At 42.5% G+C, this 24,731-nt stretch overlaps 1 protein-coding gene across 2 annotated transcripts in view; it reads right to left on the bottom strand.

The window, feature by feature from the left end:
* The window catches only part of SLIT3 (slit guidance ligand 3), a 495,956-nt gene that overhangs the window by 49,956 nt on the left and 421,269 nt on the right, over positions 1–24,731 (bottom strand). For both annotated transcript variants that reach the window (XM_071569998.1, XM_071569999.1), the window contains 3 exons: positions 23,717–23,841; positions 7,714–7,811; positions 1,024–1,163 (listed from right to left, as the gene is read on the bottom strand). In XM_071569998.1, coding sequence (XP_071426099.1) covers positions 1,024–1,163; positions 7,714–7,811; positions 23,717–23,841 — 363 coding nt within the window. The remainder of the gene's footprint in view (positions 1–1,023; positions 1,164–7,713; positions 7,812–23,716; positions 23,842–24,731) is intronic.

The following is a 24,731-nucleotide window of genomic DNA, read 5'->3' as shown; positions in this document are numbered from 1 at the left end:
TTTACTCTGCTAAGCTTAAGTTTTTTAGTCTCTGGCAGAAATATCCTTTTAGAGCTCCAATAAATGTACATTCAAGTAATAAGGCTTTTCTCAGCTCAAGATTTACATGGGCCTCCTTTGTATCAGCCACAAAAGTATTTTAGGAGTTGGGAAATTCTAGAAGCTTTCCTCCTGCTTTACTCAGCCACTCAAGCTTGATCCTCATTAAATCCCCTGCCATGTAATATATTCCAGTGTACAAGAAGCCCTTCATTACTTCTCCATGCTCTGAAGGCAATAAACCCATTTCAAAGGCTGGAAGTAGGAACCACTGCAGGTGTTTCCTTACCCCTCCATGCTGAGCCAGGAAGGCTGGGCTGACACCATGTGAATGAGCCCACGGAATGTTCCAGAATGACTTGAGAAAAAGCAGTTTTAGATTCCATTTAAGAGGGTTTCTGCTCTCACAGAAGGTTAAGGAAGGAATTTTTCTGAAATGCAGGATGGACACTGGAGAAACTAATCCCAGTTCTAACTCAGTCACCAACTCTGTGCCCTTGGGCTTGGCAGATGCCTGTGTTAACCTGCCATGGGTGCACTCTGAAGTCCACACCTGAGCCTGCAGCTCCTCACACAGCCTTTGCTTCTCCACTTGTGAAATGGACATCAGGAATTTAACAGCACATTTTCAGGCTCGACTTTTTAAATAAAGGCCAACCCCTGAGATCTCAGGGAAAAAGCCAGGCCTCAAAACCAAGATTTTCCAGAACAGGTGTATATCAGACTCAGCTCAGAGCTGGGAATTTTTTAATGCATTTTCCAATGAGGGATCATTTTTTTGACTCAGCAAAGCAGCCATATTTGTGAGCACATATTGCAGTATTAGTAGAACTAACATCTCTCCAGGAAGAAATCCAGGTTGCTTTAAAATCAGACTGGATTTTTGGTTAATTATATGTTCATGCACAAAGTTAACATGCATATGGGCCCTTCCCATCAGAAACTTCTCATGGATTCTTGTTATTTGGTTGTGCCCCTTCTTACCTGTGTAATTAGGAGGGCAGAGACAAACATAGTTGTTGATCCCATCCACACATGTGGAGTTATTCTCACAGTCATTATCTTCACAGTCATCTGGGTTTATTTCACACCTCTCACCCTCATACCCAAGAAGACAAGAACAGCTTTGGAGAAAGAAAAAAAAAAATGTTAGCATAGATCTGAAGGGGCAGAAGGTTTGAGATATAAAACTGAGATTAAACATATAAAAGTGAGTTGTTGGAGCTAAATTCACTGCTGCTGTGAGGTTCAGGGCACTTCAACCCTGTGTGTTTGGTGAAGGATGCAGTCTGTGATTCATGGGGTCATGTAATTATTTACATAGGACATAAAAGCATCAGCAGGAACCAGCCTCTGCTGTGCTCCCTCTGCTTTCTTTATCGATAACTCTAGCCCTGAACTGAAGTAAGCATGTCCAGGGCAAGGGAGTGAACACCCTTCCCAATATTCAAATCCTTGGCTTCTCTGTTAATGGTTTGGTGAGAATGTGGACACTTGCCTACTGAGGCCTGCACCATCACAGGGCAGCTCTTAGACAGCTCGCTCTCTTCAAAGAACAACTTGAATTGAGTTTACAGACATGAGGATTTTCTTCTCATTACCACTTTGTCGCTTGTCCAAACAAGAAATGTTTGGGAGTGATTGCTTTTACAAGTACAGGAAGGTTTTAGTACTTCTGCAGCTCCTCCAGCATCTGTTTGTAGAAGTGCTGATGATGCCCAGATAATTCAACTGAAACACAGACAGTGGCAGAGCCAGTAATGGTGCTGTGAGGATGTGGATACCAGTGAAGAATAATTGCACTAAATATTTTATCTCACAAGACTGTGATGTATGGTCTCTAGAGGGAGTGTAACAAACTAAATGGTTGAAGAATGACCTTTTTTCAATTTCCATTTCCTTTTCTCTCTAGATCTGGAAACTATGGTTACAAACAGAACCTTTTTATTTTAAACTATCTGTAAGTGATGAAGAGGTTGAGGCCAGAGTTTCCTAAAAGAGAGTCTAAAAATACGTGTTAAATGCCCTGGTCATTCCAGTGGCTTCTAAGAAACCAGCAATGGTATTGGAAATGTCAGTTTGGAAATGCCAGCACTCATGTTCAGTTGTCACAGAAAGGGTTGTTTTGACTCCCAGTCCAAACTACATTCACTCAGCTGTTCATTTCCTTTCCCAAGCAAGCTCTGGTGGCAGGATAAGACCTGAACAAATGTAAAACACTACTGATTGATGAGGATGAAGCCCAGAAAGCACCACAGCAGTCACATTAATGGCCATCCACTGCTTTCAGAAACCAGGAGAATTTCCAATGCAGACACAACTGCAGGGTATTTTTCAGCTCAGATGGACAAAGTGGACATGAGGTGCTTATCCTGCTTTATGTAGGTGTCATGGGTTGGGAGGGAGAATGCCCTGGAGCAATAGGAGATCCTCAGAATCTGTGAAGAAAGCTGCAGGGCTTTTGGGTTGGCTGCTCTCAGCAAGACATTTCCTTCCCTTCCTCCTGTGTGCCACACGCTGAACAGAGCACAGGGACTCCCAAGGGAGAGATGGCACAGAGCTCTGCATCCACCTTCAGCACTCCTAGGCTGGACCCTGAGGATTAGGGCAGATTCTTCATGATGTGCAGCCTCAGAAGGGAACAACAAAGAGAAAAAATAGTGGGAAGGGAATGTGTCTGCAGCCACCACAACAGTAAGATATTCCAGACAGGTCCAGAACAGGGGTACCAGTCACAGGCACAGTCATCTTCATTCAGTTCTGCTGGGAACATCCACAGGTCATGAGAGTTAGAAAACCTTCACCATCAATAACCAAAACCAAACTGCTCAAATAAATCCAATTTAGGACATAATAAATCAATAAGGAGTATTTTCTTTTCCTGTCTCGAACTCATTATTGCTAATAAAACATGTCCTCTTGCTGACCCTGCAATGGTCCAGAGGATCACAGGAGGCAGATAAGAAAGAAGAGCTGGCACACCATCATTTGTGGCAATGCAAGTGTCAGGGAGGGGGTTAAAGACATCTAATTAAACACAGTGGCACATTCATCATGTCTCCCTTTTTGACTACAAAACCCCATTTTCAGGAGTTCATAATTCAGCCATAAAAATATGCTCCAGGCTGCAACTTGGAAGACAAGGTCTCAGTTTGGGAGCAGAAATGTTTCTCTCCATCTAAAGAAAAGCAACAAGAGTGGCTTTGTGCTGGTGATTTTTATATGAATATTACACCATTTTCCTTCCACAAAAGGACTGGGACAGCTTGGATGTATGCAATTAAAAATGACATTATTAAATACTATCAGTAATGGTTCAACTCAGTGGAGTTATCACGAGCAACAATTCATATGGGATTGTTAACATACAATTGCTCAGTATTAGGACACATTCCAAACTCAGGGAAATGTCAGAATAATGGATGGCATTTGGCTACTGGTCCTTATGTATTATAGGGGATTTTTACATTATTGCTTATGTGTGATTCTTTATTTTGATTTGCATTCAAATGTGCCAGATATGAGGCCTGAAATTAAAAGATAAAACACTCAACTTGGGATTTGGACTGAACCACATGTTGAAAGAGTTGCAGTTTGGGGACTACTTGTATGTATTCTACCAGAAAAGGCTTAGAAGAAAAATGAATTCTGCTGAGTGACTAGAAGGTCATCAAACTTGGGTTCCTGCTGACCAAGAGAGAAAATTAATTCCAGGGACAACGATGAAAACTTTGTAGTGACTCATTAGTGTGCAGTGTGAGACAGCATTTCATGTGGGCCTTGGAAACAACAGAGCCATGCAGAAAAGAACTGCTTTCTGAGATGCTGTGATCACACAAAGGTCCAAATTCCCTATTCCTCCTCTTCTAGGGACTGGTGATGTGTTTTCCTAAAAAATAAAATTCCACTATCCTTATGAAGGTCCAAGGGATCACAAAACTTAATGACAGCATTTCTAGGGCAAACTTTCAGAGCTGAAGTATTTTATAAGTTTGGGTTGTTTGTTTTTTTTTAAGCTGGCAATTTTGTAAGTTTACTATCTTCAATTTTCAAAAAAAAAAAACTTTAATGAAATAATTTAGCATCTGTTTATTAAAACATAGAGTGTATCAAGTTTCAAAAAAAAATCAGCTTTTAAACAGAGACAGTAAATTCTTTCGGAAATATTACAATTTCTTGGTAAAGAAGCTTTCTATGTCTGTATCCCAGTGGAGTAGCCTGTAAGTCTGGAAGTGCAATGTTTTTCCTTGAGCTAGGCAGAATTAACACTAGGCAGTTAATCAGTTCCAGGATTTTACATTTATGAGGGAACTTAAAGTTTGTGGAAAAAGCTAAAAAAAACCCCCGACCTTGGAAAGGGAGGGGGGTTTATGTGTAGAAAAGTTAAAATAACGCAGAGATGCTGTTTCCCAGCGCCGCAGGTTATCGGAGATCAGCTGTTGCCTGTGGCGAAGCGAAGCAGAGCTGCCAGCTCTGCCTCCTGCCAAAGCCTCACTCCCAGGAATGCCGAACCACCGGCACGAGTCTGAGGGACCAGCTTTGCTATCAGCCTCAAGAAGCGACTCTTTTGGCAACCTTTTGTCAAGGAAGACACAGATTAGATCAGAATGAGCGATTCAAAGGGAGGAAGACCTTGATGTTTCCAACCCTCTGAGCCACGCGATGTCACTTACGATTCTTTAACACAGAGTTCGCGCCTACTTGAAGAAGGAAAACATGAAAGTTCCTCAGCAGTGAAAAAGTGCAGGGATAAAAGAGGAGGGAGTAGCTCCAGCTGAGCCCTCACCCTTTGCTGTCCCTGCAGGATCTGTGTTCCAGCAAAGCCGAGCGCCTCAGCCCCGCGGCTGGAGCCCGCCTGGGTACCGGCACAGCGGGCCAGTCGGGCTGCAATCCCAGCCATCCTGCGAGTTTCCTGTCTTTGGGACAACATCACCATCTTAGCATTCTGGGTCCCTCAGTTCAGGAAAGAGATTGAGGGGCTGGAGCGGGTCCAGAGAAGAGCAACGAGGCTGGAGAAGGGACTGGAGCACAAGTGCTGTGGGGAGAGGCTGAGGGAGCTGGGGGTGTTTAGCCTGGAGAAGAGGAGGCTCAGAGGTGACCTCAGCACTGTCTGGAACTGCCTGAAGGGAAGTTCTGGCCAGGTGGGGGTTGGTCTCTTCTCCCAGGCACTCAGCAATAGGACAAGGGGGCACGATGGGCTCAAGCTCTGCCAGGGGAAATTTAGCTTGGAGATCAGAAAAAACTTCTTTGCAGAGAGAGTGCTCAGGCATTGGAATGGGCTGCCCAGAGAGGGGGTGGATTCCCCATCCCTGGAGGTTTTTCAGCTGAGCTTGGCCGTGGCACTGAGTGCCATGATCTGGTAAAGGGACTGGAGTTGGACCGAGGGCTGGACTTGATGATCTCGGAGGTCTCTTCCAACCCAACTGATTCTATGATTCTGTGTTCCAGCAAAGCCGAGCGCCTCAGCCCCGCTGCTGGAGCCCTCCTGGGTACCAGCAGAGCGGGCGAGTTGGGCTGCAATGCCAGCCATCCTGCGAGTTTCCTGTCTTTGGGACAACATCACCACCTTAGCATTATTTAAAATGGTAATTTTTTTGTCTAAGGCTATAGGAACTTGAGAGTTAAACTGCTTGGCATTTCATAGGGAGAAAGCTTTGGCTTAAGTTTCCTTTTTACAAGAGTAAAGATTTGACAAGTTTGGCAGCAGGGCTTGTATATGAATATATTTCCCTAGGGAAGAGAATATACAGAAGATATAATTTCTTTTACAGGCCACACAACAAAAAAATCCAAGGAGGCCTCTCATGAAAATGTTTTTGACATCCGCTTCCTCACAGCATATAATCCAGGGCAATGTTTTCCCATCTTGATCAACACAATTTATGTGCAGGTAACTCTGACTGCTGCCATCCACTGGAGGGATTTCCCACCAGAAAACCCCAACCCAACCAACCAAATTCAACCTCAAAATGTTTCTTTATCTTTCCTGTCACTGACTGTCCCATCCCCACATCACATTTCTCCACAATATGCTAAAGCTCCATTGTCTCCAGACCCACAGAGGCTACAGCCTGACAATTAAAAACAAGGAGAAATCAGAGCAATGCCTAAGATGAACATTCAGTTTTATGCAGCAAGATTTTGATGAGATAGGGTTTTATGTGTCTTTTATTAGACCAACTGAAACTATATAAATAACTATAAAAGCAGAAACCTCCCCTAAAAAGCCCTGAATGTTGTTAAGCAACAAAACCACCCCTGCAGTTTTATAAAGGATCTCAGAAACAAAACTCATTTGGAACTGAAGCAAAGCCTCTGAAATTGTAAAATTCTTCATGAGAAAAATTCAGAAGTAGCTTTTTTTTCGGGTCATTCAAAACTTATTATTTTTCTACTGCAGGACAAAACAAAAATGCTAAAGAAAAACCCAATCCAAAATATAAGCTGAAGCCTTTCATTTTCATATTATGGATATTTTAAAATGTTTAACTAGAGCATTTCTAGTGTCAGCTGTATTTTTGAAAAATGAACACTGAGTGACAAAACCCAGATACTCTAATATGGTACAACTTGGCTTTGGCACAAGCTGATACAAGGTATCCAAACAGTACATGAGAGTGACCAGAAAAGAAACTGAACACAAGACCACCAGACCTTTGTTTCTCTCAAGCTGAAACTCAACTTGAACTTTTCCTCCAAAAATTGCTGGGCTTGCTAAAATGTGCATCAAGAGGAGGTACATCAGATCAGAGCAGCGGTTTCACCAAAATCTATGGGACCTGTCAAGCAGCATGACCACTTGGACATGCCAAGACCTGCAGAGCCTCCTCCTCCAGTCCCACCAGTACACACCAGTATCGCCCTGCAGACACATCTCAACTCAGGAGATGCACTTCTGTAAGGAGAGGACTTTTGAGGGGAGGCAGGCACTGAGACAGAGAAGCTTTGGGGCATTTCTTCCACTTTTGATTTCTTGTTTTGCAAGGAACAGCGTAAATACTGAGGACAAATGTATGAAACTTTCATCAGCTCTTTTTTAAAAAGAAACTTTCTATCAACTTTAATGACAACCAGTGACCAGAGCCTCCAACTTGTGCTTTCTTTAGCTGTAAAGTAGTGCCTGCAACATCTATCTCCTGAAAATTTCTGGACTTCTCTTGGAGTCCCCACCATGCTATGACTTTCTTATACAGGCACACTGAAATCTGCAATACCCTGCTGCAGAGTTTATTCTCTTGCAGGCACAACACTCAAGATGTGGTAATCTCCCCATGCTTTTTAATTGTTTCTTTAAAGCCTGTTTGTCTACAAGATTCTTCAGTTATGAAAACATTTTGCATCAGGCTGTCAAGCAACAGATGCTCACTTTACAAATACAAAACTGGCTGAATGTGAGATTGAAATGCCCCAAGGAAAATTAGGATACAGATAGGACAATGCAGATCAGGGAGACTGCTCCAAACATCTCTTAAGTGTGTATTCCATTATGTGGGCATAAGGAGGTTTCACAGGAAATCATATGTCACACCAGTGAAACCAGATTGACTATTTTGTATGGGAAATAGAACTGTCACATGCAGCAGTTTCTATAAAGTAGCTATTACAGTTCAGTAATGCAAAGAAGAAACACAGTGAACTTTATCATCTTATTTTAAATGAACTTTGTGCTACTACCTGAATCCATCTTTATTGGCCTCGGTGAGGTGGCAGGTCCCTCCATTCTGACATGGGTTTTGAATGCAAGAGTTAATGGGCACACTGCAGTCTCGACCCTATTTGGGAAAATTCAAAAGAAACAAGGTTAGTAAGACTCATGCCATCTGAATCAGTGTCTCTTGCTCCCTCACTCTACTCACGGCACCACTTACAGGAGGTCTGTGGTCTTCAGACCCATCACATTCACCTCATGTTCTTTATTGAAGATCAGATACATTCATCACCTCAGTGAGAATTTGGGTAGGACAAATATTCTGACCAACGGGACTGGTGGGTGTCTTGGTATCATTTTGATTTCAAGATTTTAATGAGCTCTTTCATTAGACTGTTTGAGGGAAACAGCTGGTTTCACCATTACTACAACACAGTTTAATCTCTAATGTTAGTTACAATGAAAAGAAAGAATCACAACCAAAGGTAAGCAGAAGGCCACACACAGCCCGTGTGGAGTCAGCACCCATCAGCTGCATTTACCAAGGGCTCAGTTAAACACTGCAACAGCACACTGGGCTCATTTCTGCGTGTTGTCAAACCACAGGGGGAAGTGCCTTTATGTCCTGAGAGCTGAGTTTGAATTTCTGCACAGAACACACCGATTCCTGTTTGAGATACCATCATTAAATCACTTCCCTTCTTAAAGATTGCACTAAAACATCAGTTCCAACTCAGCCTCACCAGCTTGAGCAACCTCCACCGTTACTAAACTTTTTAATGGCCACTCAAGATATAGACATATTTCTCTGATCAATGTATTCTACTGATTAGAACAAGCTCTTTGTAAAATTATCAAATACATCAAAGAGTTTGGTCTTGCTTCTCAGTTACTCACACATAAGAGTGGAGTAAAGGCACCTGTAAGCCTCAATACTTGAGGGGTTTGTGCAATCACAGGAAGATCAAGGGATTGCTCTATTCCTTCTACTGAAGATCCTGTTATCAGAGGCCCTGTGCCAGCTCATCTGCTGGGAAGCTGGTAGGTGACTGCAGTCAAGATGAGAAGAATATCTCAGGAGATACATCAATTCAGTCCTGGTTGCTGTTTTTTTTTTGCCTTGGTTTTAAACAATTTTTTACATTCAGAGGAATACCAATGATATAGCTTTTTCCAATTCATTAAACCAAGCAGGCAGATCTCAGACTGTGACATCAATTTGTAGAGCTGCAACATTTATGTATTAGTATTGAACACTACCTGACCACCACCAACTCTGACAATACTTATCAGAAGTAATTCCCTTCTCCACTGAATTTCCAACAGCTGCCAACCCTTTTCAGACTTTACATGCCTGCTGTGATGCACTGGAGCAGGGAACATTCAGTTTCTATAGTATCACTCTTTAGGATGTCCCAATTATCAAAATGAAGCATCTTGAAGCTTCAGCCACATGAGAATATCAGCTGCTAGTTGGTTTTCCACCTAGTTTTGAGACTTTGTTGTTCTCACTAAAGGTATGATATTACATTAGAAGTAAGAATGAACTTTGAGAAGCCTTCCACTGTACTTGGTAGGTACTTGACAATGATCTGTTTGCCTCAGAATGAAGACAGAGAGGTTAGAAAAGGACTACCAAATGTTCAAGAGATGGAGACAACTTTAGAAGAAGATACTATAAAGACTAGGACTCTAGTCTGGAGAGAACAAAACTGATGGGGGTGATATGACTGAGGTTTCCAGAATCACAGAGGTGGTGAATGCACCATTTGTCACACTGAACCCCTCAGCAGTAGGACACTTACTGGTTGGAAGATGAACTTCATACAGATAAAAGAAAATAAAATGTGAGCTTCTGTGATGTTCTTACCACAGGAGGTTGGGAAGTCAGAATCATTTAGTTTGGGAAAGACCTCCAGGATCATCAATCCCAACTTGTAACCAATCCCCACCTTGTCATCCTGCCCAGAGCACCGAGTGCCACAGCCAGTTGTTTCTTGAACATCTCCAGGGACAGGGACTCCACCAGCTCCCTGGGCAGCCCTTTACAATGTCTGACCACCCTTTCAGTGGAGAAACTCCTTCTGATGCTGAACCTGAACCTCCCCTGGCACAGCTTGAGGCCATTTCCCCATGTCCTGTCCCTTGTTCCCTGGGAGCAGAGCCTGACCCTCCCCTCCTCCCACTCCTGTCAGGAAGTTGCAGAGAGTGAGAAGGTCCCCCTTGAGCCTCCTTTTCTCCAGGCTGAGCCCCCTCAGTTCCCTCAGATGCTCCTCATATGCCTGACTCTCCAGAACCTTGCCCAGCATCCACTGCCCTTCTCAAGACATTTTCCAGCACCTCAGTGTCTTCCTTGTAGTGAGGGGCCCAAAACTGACCCCAGGGTTTGAGGTGCCTCAGCAGAGCCCAGCACAGAGGGCCGGTCATCACTGTCTGGTCCTACTGCCACACTATTCCTGGTACAGGCCAGGTGCCATTTGCCTTCCTGCCCACCTGAGCACACTCTGACTCATGTTCAGCCCTGGCAAACAGCACCCCCAGGTTTTTCCCCCCCAGGTATCTTTCCAGCCAGTTTTTTCCCAGCCTGTAGCACTGTAGGGGATTGTTGTGACCTGAGTGCAGGATTCAGCACTTCACCTTATTGAACCTCACACTCTTGGCCTCAGCCCATCCATTCAGCAACATCCATATTACACTTTATATGTTACACTATACTTTCATTCAACACCACAGAGGAGCTTTGTTAACAACGCTGTATTTCCTGAGGCTCAGTCTCCAGCATTCCCCAGAGCAAGGAGCAGCAGCTCTGCATTTTAAAATATCTGCAAACACAAGGATAGAGGGACAGCCTTTTCCCTAGCTGACTCAAAAGGGAAACGTTTCCAAAGAACAACAGAAAGACTGGCTGCCCCCCTGCCTGGCTGTGAGTTCATCCCCAGCACAGCAGTGCAGGCAGCACGTGAGCACCTCAGCCAAGCCCTGGCACAGGGGCTTTCTGCTTCATCCACGGTGCTCTTGCCAAACAGCCTGGCCTTCTCCATTTGAAATCCTGAGTCCCCAGACGTCTCAGGGAAGAATTGGGAAAGCGCCAAGGGCAGCTCCTGCAGGTTTTATTTTGGCACCACGTGGCCCCACAGCACCTTGTGGATGGGAACCATGCAGCATCACCACTGACCTGCTCCCACCCTTCTCCAGCACTGCCCCTCTTCTGTCCATCTGTCTTGTGAATCCTGGGTATTTACCACATTTTTGTGGGGTAACTAGAAGATGCTGGGGTTTGTACTTTCCCCATGTCCCTGTCTCTAACATCGGATCCTTCTGTTCCATATGAATTCTTCATCCCTGTATCACTAAAATATTAATCCTTTTGCAGCCAAGCATAGCAAGAAGCACAGCATTTGTTTTTCTGAAGGTTTTTGTCACCACTGAACACCGTAGAAAACAGTCCCACCATAATTACTCAGATTAATTTGAATGTTCTTGTAAAAATTTAATAAAGATAAATGTTAAAATGAGAGAAAGGCCCTTTCAGTCTCTCTCACTGGCACATGAAATTTTGTATGACAGACTCAGCTCTCATTTCTGTACTGAACATGGCTGAATTACTGGCTTCTTGGGCCTCAGGCAGCATGGAAACCCATTAGTATCTGCTGCTGAAGCAGACTTAATTGCAACACCAAGTTGTATGAGGCTTTAGGAAAATTAGAGTCTCTGTGACTTAGTTTACTCATTGTAATAAATGGGCAAACAACACTCAGTCCTTCTCTGAGCATTATCTTCTCTGAGGTGACTTTATCAACAGCACATTGTGATTCCACGAAGTAAGTACAACTTCCCTGACACAGAAGACTATGAAAAACAAAGAATTCTGAAAGTAAAGGGGCTGCAGAATATAGTGGCACTAATAAATCTCCAGCAAAGCAAGGCCACTTTATTTCTGTATGAGACTGTCACTACCCAGAAGAGCCTAAAGACATTCTAGAAACATCTTTCAAATGAATAATGCAATTCTCTAGTCTCAATTTACAGTAGGACTCTTCTTACTGGAAAAATGGAATTGCTGTCAAGCATCACTAAAATTAATTTATCTGTGAGTTGGGAAATACTCCTTGAATTGCATTGCTTGGAAAAAACTACTGTTACAAAGGAGGATATTGTCTATTTGCTTCAAGACTAAAGAGCCTTTTAATGAAGTCTGAACCAGAAAAAGAGGTGCAGGTTTTGTTTCAAGGACAGAAAAGAAGATAGGACTGTCTCAGTAATTTGCAGAAATAGGATGAAGGTCCCTCTGTGTGCAATATTTTACTTCTAGAGCTTTTTTAGGAGGCAATAAATTTTTGTCTAGTCTGATAGGAAGGCACCAGATCCAAAACACTTTTATATATTTTCTTTCATTTTCTGTAGGAGAGGAAAGGTTTAGGTGCTGAAACAGGAAATTTCTGCAACTTATTAGAAGATATGTATGTTCAGAGTCCAGCTGGCTTTTTAAAGCTGAAGTACCTCAGCTGGTCCAGACTTTCTCTAGGCTGCTCCAGCTCTACATTTCAGTGAATGAACAGAACCATCCACCATGCTCAGAAAGTGTCAGTTCTTTGTTTGAAATGACTCATACTGGACATTAGTGTTCCTCAGCTCTGCTGTGCCAATTCCAGCCTTTACAAGTATCCAATACTGGGAATGTTCCCCACTGTCCATAAAACACCCAAGAACAAGTAGCAAAATACTAATAAGGACCTCAGCAGGAAAAGCAAGGGATAATACAGTTCAAAAAGCTCTATTATCATTTGCTTTGACTCTTTCAACCACTGCAATGATTTTTTTCTTATTAATTTTCATGAATTAGGATTGTCCATGGAGACTGAGAAATTCATTCACATCCACATGGCAGAGATTTGGACTCTGCCCATCTTAACATGGTCCTTCACCTGTTCCCAAGAGCAGTGGGCACAGCTCAGAGGCAGCAGCGTGGAGCTCACCCCGGGCAGAAGGCAGAAACCTCCTGGTGTACAAACCCATCACTGCTGACTGCAGGAGAAACGTGATCCAGGCAGTGAGGAAGACACCTGCAGACAGGCAGAAATCTGCCCAGCTTCAGAGGTTTGTGAATAAGGAGACCTCTTTCCTGCTAATTACAGCCTTGTTCAATGACTACAGTGCTTCCCAGCATGCTGGTAAAAGGAGCTATGCAAAAGAAATACCAAAGTTTATTCAAGTTGTTAACAACATACAATATGTTCATAATAAATTTTATTTAGATGGTATATGTGGAGAACAGATGGCAGCATTCCTGTGTTTAGTAAAAATACTAGATGAAGACAAATATAGTTGATAGACTTTAAATTAAGAACTAGGAAATTTTCATAAACAAGTTAATTATCAAGGTCTAAATAAAGCTAAAGGTTTTAGGGGAAAAAGGCAAAATTACCAGCTATAAAGATAGTGCATTGCACACTCTCCTTACATTCCTAATAGTAGCCACATCCAACTCTCAGTCTCACAAACATTAAAACACCTGTCTTATGGGTGTCCTGGTCAGAAGTTAATAAGAAATCATTATATTAAGGGAAAAAGTTTAGTAAACCTTCCACTTTGTGATAGGCTGGATGGAAAATTCACATGAAGATAACTGAGAAGTACAGTGTGTTGCTGGAGTATAATCAGGGATGTTACTCAAACTTAGAAGGATCTGCCAGCATTAAAACTTCAAACTCCTAATCTTGTGAAAGGAGAATAAATGGAGAGTTGCAGCCACTCTGCAGAGCTGTGCTCTGCCCCACAGGGCTTGGCAAGGATTTTATGTTTCCTGAACTGTTCTGGTGTACAAAGATATACACACTTGAGTGTTACAAATACATCTGCATGTGCCAGGGGGACCTGCTCATATATCAGACCTGCACAGGTCCAACAGCTGAGGGAAGGGCTAAACAGTGTGTGTAAACAAATCATGATTCCTGGTGCTTCATATAAAAGAATGAGATGGGATGGGATGAGAAGAGAGGTGGAGAAACCCCCAGAAATAATAGAAGACACGAACACTCCGCACAGAAAAAAAATTGAGGATGAACTTTTGAATAGATTTTTTTGAGTTCTACTTCTTTCATGCTTAATAAATTGAGAACTATGATCAGAGGTTTTTCTGAAGTCACACCACACAGCTATCCAGTAAGGTACAAAGTGATGGTAATATTTACTTAATGTTTTTTTTACCAGTGTCTTCTGCCACAATTTGAAACCTTTATCTCTGTCAAAATAGTCAGACTTGGAGAGTAAATTGAAATTTTCCAGACCCAGGAAGGGAATGAAATGTCTCAAGAACAAAGCTCCATCACATAAACTTCAACTCCAGTAGAAAATTATGGTAGGAAGTCAGAACGAGGCATTCAGCAGCTTCCTCTGTATTCAGTAAATTTAGCAGCCATAAATACAAAGAGGAAACAAGAAGAATTTTCATACTTGACCAAGGAAACACAATGTTATGAATTCAGCCTCACAGCCAATACACTAAATCTGCAGGTTTGTTAGGAAAACTTCTCTCAAGTTCTACTCACCAGTGTGTATTTCAGAGCCTTTCAAGGCAAAGAAACACTGTATTTGCCATAATGGGATGATGAAAAGGAGCAGTTTTACATGTACTGCAAATCTTAAAGCAAGTTATGAAAGCCAGCATGCCATGCTGAGCTCACTGCAGCAGGAAGGACCTGATGGACACCAACACAGCTTTGGGAGGGGAATAATCAGCTATCAAACAGTCAGAAATGTTGCAAACCAAGAATGAAAATAAGTTTGAAATATAAAATTAACTTCAATTCTTTTGCAGGAAGGGCTAAAAAATACAGCATTTGGAATTACAGTTATTTTACCAATGGAGCCATTTGAGACTGATGTCCTGATTGCACTGATATTAAGATACATGTAGACACCTGACACCCTGATATCTACAGAGAGTAGTTTGAAGCTCTTCACTAAGTCCAGGTGATCCTGTTTCCTTGTTTATCTTGCCACAGACATAATGGCTAAGCCTCAGTCTGGAAAGGTGTAGCTCACTGGCAAGGTCACACAACCAGAATTGCTGGCAGGGTGTACATTAGACCCATCTGCTTAGGCATATATACAAATTATTTGGCAAGGCTTGGATAATATCACAGGAATTTTGGATCAGATTGCTTTTAGATTGCCAGGTGGAAGTTGAAAGAGTTTGATCATCTGCTGTTCACAAAAATCTGTGACTCCTCCTTCAGAACACAGACCTTGCTACAGACACCCACACCATGGGTGACTCTGGGTTAGGGCACCCACACTGGGGGTGAATTAACTCTCTCTTCAGTCACCCATCCCAAAGGGATGATAAAAATACACCTTCTAAGGATTGATGTTTAAAATCAAAATAATCTAACAGGAAATATTAATTAATTTCATTCACTTCTTGTTTGGGAAAAAAGTTTTAAAATAAATCTGAATTTACCCAGAATAATCTGATTTTTTTTAGCTCAGTACCATTATTTATACATCTGTACTTACACTGACACATCAAAATGACAACAAGCATCCTGAGAGATCTGATTTGCTAAATGGCACAGAAAGTAGGTATGAAAAGAAGATACACTGGTCTTGTTCTTGTGCTGCCCCTCCCACCACTTGGCTGATTTAAGTCCCTCTGCAAACCTTCACAGTGTTACTGTCTGAAGTAAAAATACAGACAATATTTATGCCCCACCACTCTATGGTTACCTCCTGTGCCAGTCCAGGTGCACCTGGCACCTGATTAAACAATAATTGGCCATGGCAGCAGCACTTCTTAGTGACTTCCTTGTCCTTGTTAATAAATCACAATTGTCAATTTATAGTAAATGAGGCAAACTCTGCTCTCTTAGGCCTCATTTTATTTAAATCAGAAAGATTTATGATCCTCCAGGGTATAATACACCTTCCATTACCTCTGTAGCTCATAATCAGGAATATGCCTGTCAAAGTCAAAGTGCAAGGTTTCATCATATTATTTTTTTTAAACTCTGGTTCTTCTCCTCCGAGTATGGAATTTAATTCTCTGTGGACATCTGAAGTTTATTTTGTAATTATATTCATTACCACATAAATCCTGATTGCCCTTCTAAACCTTTTCTTACATAAGCACTTTGGGTTTCAATGGTCTTTTGGGCTTTTAATCAATGACAGAAGATGTGTCATTAATCCATCACGTGTCTGCACTGGGTCTGGAGGTGCCAAACTGGATGGGGCAGATGCTCTGGAGCTTCCAAGGTTACAACTGGCTGGTGCAGATCACTGTGTGAATGTTCTGGGAGATGCAGAAGAAACTTAGGGACACTGAAAATAGTTAAGTTTGCCCAGGGTTTAGTCGATACATAAAATCCAACCCAAAATATTTGATGGAAAACCAACACTGAACATTTTATCTGTAGTCCCCAATTCAAACAAGTTTCATGATTGAGAACTGTGTTTTCAGCACTTTCAGGGCTTATTTATTTTAAAATAAATGTTGTATTGATAAAAGCTTCCCTTTCAGTGCCTCTTTTTTAATGTGGGGAAAGTTATAAAGACTGGACATTTGTATAGAAAACAAAAATATTATCAATAAGATTTAAGAAATTGTTGTGATACAAAGTTGAAAAACATCAGGGCCCAGGAAGGATCCTCAGGACAATAAGACTTCACCAGGTCTGGAGACACTGGCCCATCTCTTGTCTTTGCATTGACAAGATCTGCAGTTTCTGTGTATTCCCTGCTCTGTACCCAAACCTGTTTTGCAACATCTATTGTTCCCCTTTCGCTGTGTTCATGACTAATGGATTAGCTCTGGTTACCTGCTCTCCCCATGACTGACATGGTAATCCCTTAGTTAGGATGACCCAGCCCCCGTTTAGCATAACTCAGCCTCTTTATTATCCTAAGAGTATATTACTTGGATACTGTTTTACAATAGTTTTCTTTCTTCCCTGGGATGGAGTCCGTATTTTATTGACCATAACAAGAAATAAAATATAACTGTTGTATTTTAAATTAATTAAGCCTAATGCTTGAGGCATTGGAGAGGAGGGACACGTTACAAACAGGAACCCAGTGAAATCTAACATGAGGTAGGGCTTATGTGCTTAAAAAGTGTCTCCAAAGAGCTCACTAGATTTCTGAAATAAATAGAGCTAAAGACGCTGGAAGAATCACAGTCCCTTTGAAGAACCTTCTGCTGGTGTATCTCTGTCTGTTGAGGGTTCAACCTTTTGGTTTGCAACAGCTCTGTGCTGATAAAAGGTCTCACACTGAAATACTTGTATCAGCAAAAATGCCACTATAATCTCTTCTGCTTGTGGAAGCTCTGCAAAGCTCTCCCTCCAAGGCTCCCAACTCAGACACCAGCCCTGCTTTCTGGCAGCAATCTGATGGTGGGCTGAGCTGACAGCTGAGCCAGGCAGGCAGCAGAGACTCCAGGATCAAACATGCACACGGATTTTCCAGACTACTGAAGAAATATTAAAGACATTCCCACTATGATAATGAGCAAGAGCAGAGGATTTATTTCAGAGATGCTCAGCAGCATGAGGGGACCTGTGGGGTGAGGGATCTGCCCTGCACCAGCTCAGAGCTGGAGAGTTCTGGGACAGCCTTTCCAGCAGTGTAAGTAGCCCCACACACTCACCTACCCATTCTCAAGCTAGTCTGGCATTAGATCATTCCTATTAACAGGAGAGGGTTTAATCTCACATGGTAAAGTTATAGCAACTTCACCAATTCCATCATCCCCAAGGGAAAAGAAAAAAAAATAAGGCTGTCAGCCCCCTGGGGACAATCTCTGTTCATGTTCTTGGACAACAAAAGAAACCCAAACCCCATCTCATCAAGTACAGGCAGTGCCAAGAAAGCCTCAAGGATGACAGATGACAGCCAATCACAAGGAAATGTAACAATAAGGATTTTGAGCCATGGCCAACTATGTCAACCGGTTCAGTCACACTGAAATGGTGAAAATTAAGAGCTGGTTACACAGGACTTGATTAAGCAGAGTCATAGCAACCAGCAATCACCTGAAAGAAAGGCAAACCACAGAGAAAGAAAAAATATTGTTTTGTGTAATTGGACCAGGCAAACATAAGAACAAGAGCCTGAAATTCAGACTAAATGCCAATAAAAACTTCTCCTTTACCCTGGGAAAAGAAAGAGTAGAAGACAGGTCACCCCAAGCATTTAGAACTAGGCTAGAAAAACAGTAGTAAAACCAAAGCAAGGGGGATAAGCCACACTGGCAACAGAATGAAGGTGCCAGTGCCCACCAGTGGGTACAGCTCACCATTCACCTGAAGGGCTCAGCTCCCTCTGAGGCAGCACTGCCCAGACAGAGCAAATGCCTGAAGCCACTCAATATCTGCTTCCTTGTTGGCCTGACTAAAATGGAAATACCTCTTCAGAGCCCTCCCTGGGGCCTGCCACACCACGTGAGTGTGTTTTTACAGGGCCTGTGCTGGGTGTGTTCATGCCTCGACACCTTCAGCCAGCAACTGGGGTGGTAATCCCTCCCTAAGTCTTTATTTATGCTCTTCTACATGTAAATCTCCATTTTCTTTAGACCTACTAAAACAGAAAGGGCAAAAAGAAAGAAACACAAGTCTGATTGATGCATGGTAAGTTTTACAGAATAAGCATACACTGGAAAATCTTGTTATTTCTGCAGTTTTTTCTGTCCTAGGAGCATTCTATGAAATTATAACCACCTACTGCTGATACTGGTGTTTGCCTTAAAAATCCACACATAAATACAGGTCTACTCATTTTATGTGACCACCCATTACCTCTCATCCCCAAAGGCTTTCTCTTTTATTTTACTATGAGTAGAAAACGCTTCTTCAACATTCATTAGTAAGTTTTTTCAGTATGGTTAAAACTACCAAACAAAAATAAAACACCCCAGATCACATAAACACACACTCCAGGAGAATTTATTAGAATGGAAGTTCAAGGCAGAACCACCTCACACAAACAGCATTTTGCTGCACTGATTTCTCCATAAGAAAACTTGGCGTTGAGCTGACATTCCACTGCTTGTCCCCCTGACCCTGACACTGGGAGAAGAAAGAGGCCAAGGCACAGCAACATGTGAAGGCAGAAGCATTTGCTCTCCTGGCTCATGTGGATGAGGACAGGCTGGGTAAATAGTTCCTTCCAATTTCTTCTCCCTTTGTAAATCCAACCTGGGGATTTATTTGTGCACTGAGGGGACTTACATGCATGTGGTAATAGATCCAGAGAAACAACAGCATGGAGCTGCATTTTCCCACAGTATCAGCCTAACAAACTAGGCACAGACTCTCACACAGCATGCACACAACTCCACCAGAATCAGCATCACTGAGAATGCCTCATTGCAATGAACTTGCTGTGCTACCCCTGAGCTGTGAGAGTTACCCTGAGGGTCTGTGGATGAGCAAACACCCCCACAGCTGCACTTAGTTCTGTGCTCCTCAAACTGCCATTATTGCAGGAATCTACAGATTATTTCTGCAATGCTACAGAGCACCCACATGGCAAAGTGCAAACACAGCAAACTTCACATTCCCTGCTCCAAGCAAAGGCAAGGCCATATGTACCCTCAGGAGTGAAGGACACAGCCAGTGCAACACCAAGTCCCTGCCAGTGGCACAACCTGTACTGACACAACACTCAGTACTGGTACAACCTGTGCTCAGCAGCCACAGCCTCTGCTCTGGTCCACATTACCTGTGTCTGTGCCCAGCATGGGATAGAATGAAGCCTGCATATCCCAGACACGCTCTGCTCTGAGACCCTCCACTACTAACCTTGTTTGCAGGGATGAAAACCTGGCCCAGGGGGTGGAGAGGGGGAAGAGCCTAATCCCCAGCAGAACTCTGGAGCCAGCATCCTCACTAAATATCATTCTGGCTTCACTATGATGCCTCCCACCACAAGAGTCTGGCTGCAAAGAAAGCTGTCTCTGCTAAGGCCAAGAGCTTTACCCAGGATTTCTCCAATTGTATCTGTCATTCTGGATGATTGGTGGAATTGCCTGAACCCTCGAGACACCGCAGTGCTGCTGGAAAAGGCAGGACACTGGCTGAGCTCAACAGGGAGGGGAAGAGATTTGGATAAAACTTACAGAGCAACCCTACCACAGACACACAGCAGCAACTGGTGCCTGCAGGGTGGGATATCTTCCCTTTCCCATCAGACAGCTCTCAGCAACAGCAGAGCTGACACACATCCTGCATCCCAGCAACTCTGGCTGCTTCACCTGAGCCACCAGAGAGCTGTAAGGCAGGCACTGCCTCTTCTCTTCTGGGTTGGCAATGTTCTTTCATTTCAGATAAAACATGTATGTCTTTTAAACTATTTCCTCAGTTCTACAAATAATTGTTTGAAAGACAAATTATCCTCAGTTTTAGGAAAACAAACAAACAAACGAAACATTAAAGACACAAAAATCAGTCAAGAATACAGCAATGACAAAATACAAAGAGCATTGGTTTCACTTACCTCAGTTTTTACTACAGCTATTCAAGTGAATCCTTTCTCAATGGCTTATTGATTGCAAATTTGACTATTCCCTTGAATTCCAACACCCATAGGCTCAATTTTGCAATATCAATGGGAATACTTCAAAGGCACACACTCTGCAGGGTAACTGGATTGGTACAGTCCTGTTATCTGTTTAGCAGCCCCCAGCTGCACTCACACACACTGGCTCTGCAGGTGGCCAGCAGCATTTCCAGCAGAAGAAAGCTCCATTTCTCTCCTTGCAATCACACTTTACAATCTAAACCACACACATTATTTAAATAATCGTTCAAAGAATGCTGTGGAGAAGAGTGAAAAAACCCCAAACCCCAACCTGGTGGATAATTACACCTCTGCCTGTGTTTAATATGAAAACACGAGTTTCAGGACATGAAGAGCCACCTCCTGCCAGCACTGGTGGCACCCTGGAGCTCCTGCTTCTGATCCTGCCAGTTGCTGAAGGTGGCACTTTCCCACCAGCTCCCACTCTTTGGGGCTTTCTGCCCAAAGAGCAACCACAACAACACTGTTTCAACCATGGCTTATCTACAGCACACACATTCATCACTCATTTTAAGGAGAGAGCAACAGCAAAGATTGTTATCAGCACAGCCTTGCCCATTCCTGAGTGAGCAATCTCTATTTCTGTCCTCAGCCAACACCACTGGGGTCCTCTGGCCTGGCAGCTCAGGTGCTCCATGACTTATTTCACTTTTAACTTTACTCAAACCACTAAGGGCAGCACTACACATTGCTAAAAGACCCATAAAAGGCATATATTCAACAGCAAAAACCATTTTTGTGCCCATGAAAAGTAAGACATGGAATCACCAGCAATATGAGAGCAAAATCAGTCCACAGGCCTTTGAGGATGGAGTTCAGTGATGGCATGTCCTGATCCATCAGGCACCACTTTGGCAACTGGTGACTTAGGTGGCTTTCAGCTGGCTGGCCTGCTGGTTTTCTCTGGAGGCTGGCACAAGCACAGGAACCCCAGAAAGCTGTTTGCAATGTCTGTGCCAGCCCAGGGAACATTATAAAGCCATCAACTCACATTGAAAAAAAAGGGGTGGGTTTTTCACTTTATTGATGCACTCTTCCACACAGGATTTTTTGAAAATCTACATCAAACAAGGAAAAACAAATGCTGAGAGGGCAGATTTAGGGCAATTTATCAAGGTCTGGGAAATAGCTTCCAGATGGATGGAGCTGTTTGGTGCTGGCTGGTGAGAAGGAAGCAAGGTATTGTTATTGAATTAGCATGAATCTCTGGTGGAGGGCTGTGTGGTAGATAGAGTGCTCCTTTCATATGGTTTGCATTTGGACCTGTCATACTTCATTTTCATTCAAAAACCTGTGGTAAAGACACACAGTGGTTTGGTTTTTTTTCCTTCTTACTGAATTTCCACCAGTTCCCCCTGAACTGTTACCCAGGCAGTATTTTCAAACCCTGCTCCAAGTGCCATGCCTGGTCTGTTTGGTCTATGCCATGCTTGGCTCACAGCTTGGTGCTTACAAGCAATTTTGGGTTTTGCATTCCCACACTGATGTCACCTGAGAAAATGTGTGAGAGAGGAGAAAAACTGGATGCTCTTTGAGATGTTTGAACTGAGTCACTTCAGGGTTTATCAAAACCCTTCCAAGAAAAGCGATGCACCCTGAGGTTTAATGCACAATACAATGTGCTAATATAACCACAGGATTATTCTTGATAATCCTCCCTTCAAAAGCATAAATATAATAAACTTTTAGCAGTATAAGTCAATCTGTACTAGAGAATTTTTGACTAAGAAGTATCATAAAAAAACCCAAATAAGAACCTAAGGGCAAAAAAAGAAGATGTTCATAACTAACAATTTTTTCCTTTGAACTACCTGGGTACCTGTTCCATGATATATCCCTTACAGAGATTATACAAATAAATACAAAGACTTATGTAATTTCCTGCTATTTCTGAAATAATTTACTTTTCAAATTCCCAACTGAAAATCCAACCTGATTTATCTTAAGCATCAAATTAAAATGACTGTTCTATTAACATGAGTAGATAAACAGATTGTTATCAAGTAGTTTCAGTTAAATGAATTTCGACAATATGTTCTTTTAAGATCCCAGAAAAGTTGCTGGCTGATATGCCAATGGGTAGAAGGTTTTTTAATGACAGGAAACTTCCAATGGCTTTTTCAATTATTTAGGAGAACTGTTATTATTCTTGAGTACTAGGCATGGGGACCTAGAAGAAATGAGCTTTACATCTTCTCTTTTCCAGTGTTCCAGGGATCTACCACAATTACTCTGGGAAGCATCCCAGGCAAAGAGAGAAGGGAAATGGTGATATCATCAGAACCAATTAATTCCTAAATCCTACCTCAAATGTCACACATGGATACTTGTGCTTAATTCCCACATTTATGTCTGGTTTTGCCCTTCTTTTTTTCTCCTGTAATTCTTATTACTTTGTGTTTTATGAGCATCTGCTTCAACTGACCAAGACTCAGAAACATCCAAAGAGGCAAATAAAATCTCAGTCTGCAGGATGCAGTCTACTTCTTTGGCCATAACATCCAAATCCCTCCAGGCTGGGAACAGATCATATGCCTCATTTATTCCTTACACTTAATCCTTCAGCTACTGGCTCCTGAGTGAGACTTGCAGCTCTATCAGCCCTGAGACAGTGCCTTGGTGTCCTTAGGCTGTCACGATGCAGCGTGAACAGGGGGAGCTGTACATCCCCTCCAAAGGACCTGCACTGCTCAATGACACCATTTCCCCATTTTCCAGTGTGTTATCAGGAAGCTGGCACTGCATGCTCACAATGCAGGATTCCCACTTGCAGATCCCTCTGTGGACATTAGTGCTCCAAAGTCAGAGACAGCTGAGTTAGGGGTCGTGTCTGAGTAGTGATCACCTTTCTGCTTAATTCAGTCTGTGTAAGATGGATGTAAACTAGCAGGGATCAACATTCTATCACCAAACTGCCCCTTAATTCTCATCTGAACTGTCTCCTCTTTGGCCTGGAAACCTATCTGGTTGCTGGGAAAAGAAAAGAAACTAAAAGGAAGATAAAAACAACTTGCCATTTCATATGGATGTCTACATCACAGAATCAGAGAATGCCCAAGGATGGAAGTGACCTCTGGAGATGGAATAGTCCAACCAACCTGCTCAAAGCAGGGACAACCAGAGCAAGTTGCTCAGGATGATCTGTGGTCACAGCACAAGGCAGTGCCATTCCAAGAGCGTGGGATAAACTCTGTAGTGGGGCACAGCTGAAAAGCCACACACAATCTGCTTGAGGAATCACAGAACCCCAGACTATTCTGAGTTGGAAGGGATGCACAAGGATCATTGGGTCCAACTTAAGTCAATGGCCCACATAGGGGATTGAACCCAAGAGATCCTTAGAGCCCAATTTCCTGTAAAATTGACTTGGTGGATGGTAATTAAATTTGACACCATTGTTACAACCATTAAAACTTTCTTGCTTTTCATAGAGTTCATTAGTAGCCATACCTTGAAACCAAAAGGGCAAGTGCACTGATAAAGCTCCACTGGATCACTGCTGCATGTCCCATTGTTCTTGCATGGATTGGAGAGGCAGGGGTTGCACTTGGACACAACACTGAGATCTGCTGGCTCTGGAGAGGCAAACACAGTCCATTAACAGAGAACTGCAGTGCAAAATTAACACTTCCCATGCACACACACACATTTTTCCCAAGCAGCATTTGCCCTGAGCTGATACAAACACACAAACACACCAGCCTGGGATTCCCAGGGATCAGAGAGGCTTTAAGTACTTAAACCAAGTGCTAGGAGAGTCTCAGTGATGCTTATATTTTGAAGATGCAAACATACACTCTGAAAAAAAGCATGTTGTGAACCTCCAGAGAGTAGGTTATATGTATATGGCTTTCAGCAATCTTTCCTTCTCTCAGAGCTGGAAATCCTGCAACAGGAACCCCCCAGGGAACTGTAACCTGACATTTCTATGCCTGATAACAAGAATGAAAGTGCAGATGCAACAGCATAAATAAAAAACACACACAAGAGAGATTTAGTTAGAGGCTTATGGGAATATTTAGGTGCAAAGTGTTCTAACATCCTTAATTTTAGCTTAAGTTAAAAACTTATTTTCTTCCCGTCCTGCCCAGAAGAATCATCATCAACATTCAGCTATCTTGGCAAAATGCAAAAAAGCCAAATGTGCAAAGATGTAAATGTATGCAGTTAAATACACATGGCCATATTTAAATCATTTAATAAGCCTCATATCTTTAACAGAAATTGTCCAGAGAAACAGTGATGTTTGTGGCTGAGCAGGAAAACAAACATAGACCAAAACAATACTGAGGACATTTCGGGTCCCAGGTCAATCAATATTTTTATAATTGAGATTCTACAGAAAGCTCATTTAGACAGGTATATTCACAGTTAAACCATGGTGATTTTTTAAAAAAATGGCTATATTTCAAATGCTAATGAGTATTAACTCCTTGGCTTTTACACTTTTAAGGAAATATACTTT

This window comes from Pithys albifrons, chromosome 15 (genome assembly GCF_047495875.1).
Source record: "Pithys albifrons albifrons isolate INPA30051 chromosome 15, PitAlb_v1, whole genome shotgun sequence".
NCBI classification, from domain to species: domain Eukaryota; kingdom Metazoa; phylum Chordata; class Aves; order Passeriformes; family Thamnophilidae; genus Pithys; species Pithys albifrons.
This window is presented reverse-complemented; position numbering and strand designations above follow the sequence as displayed.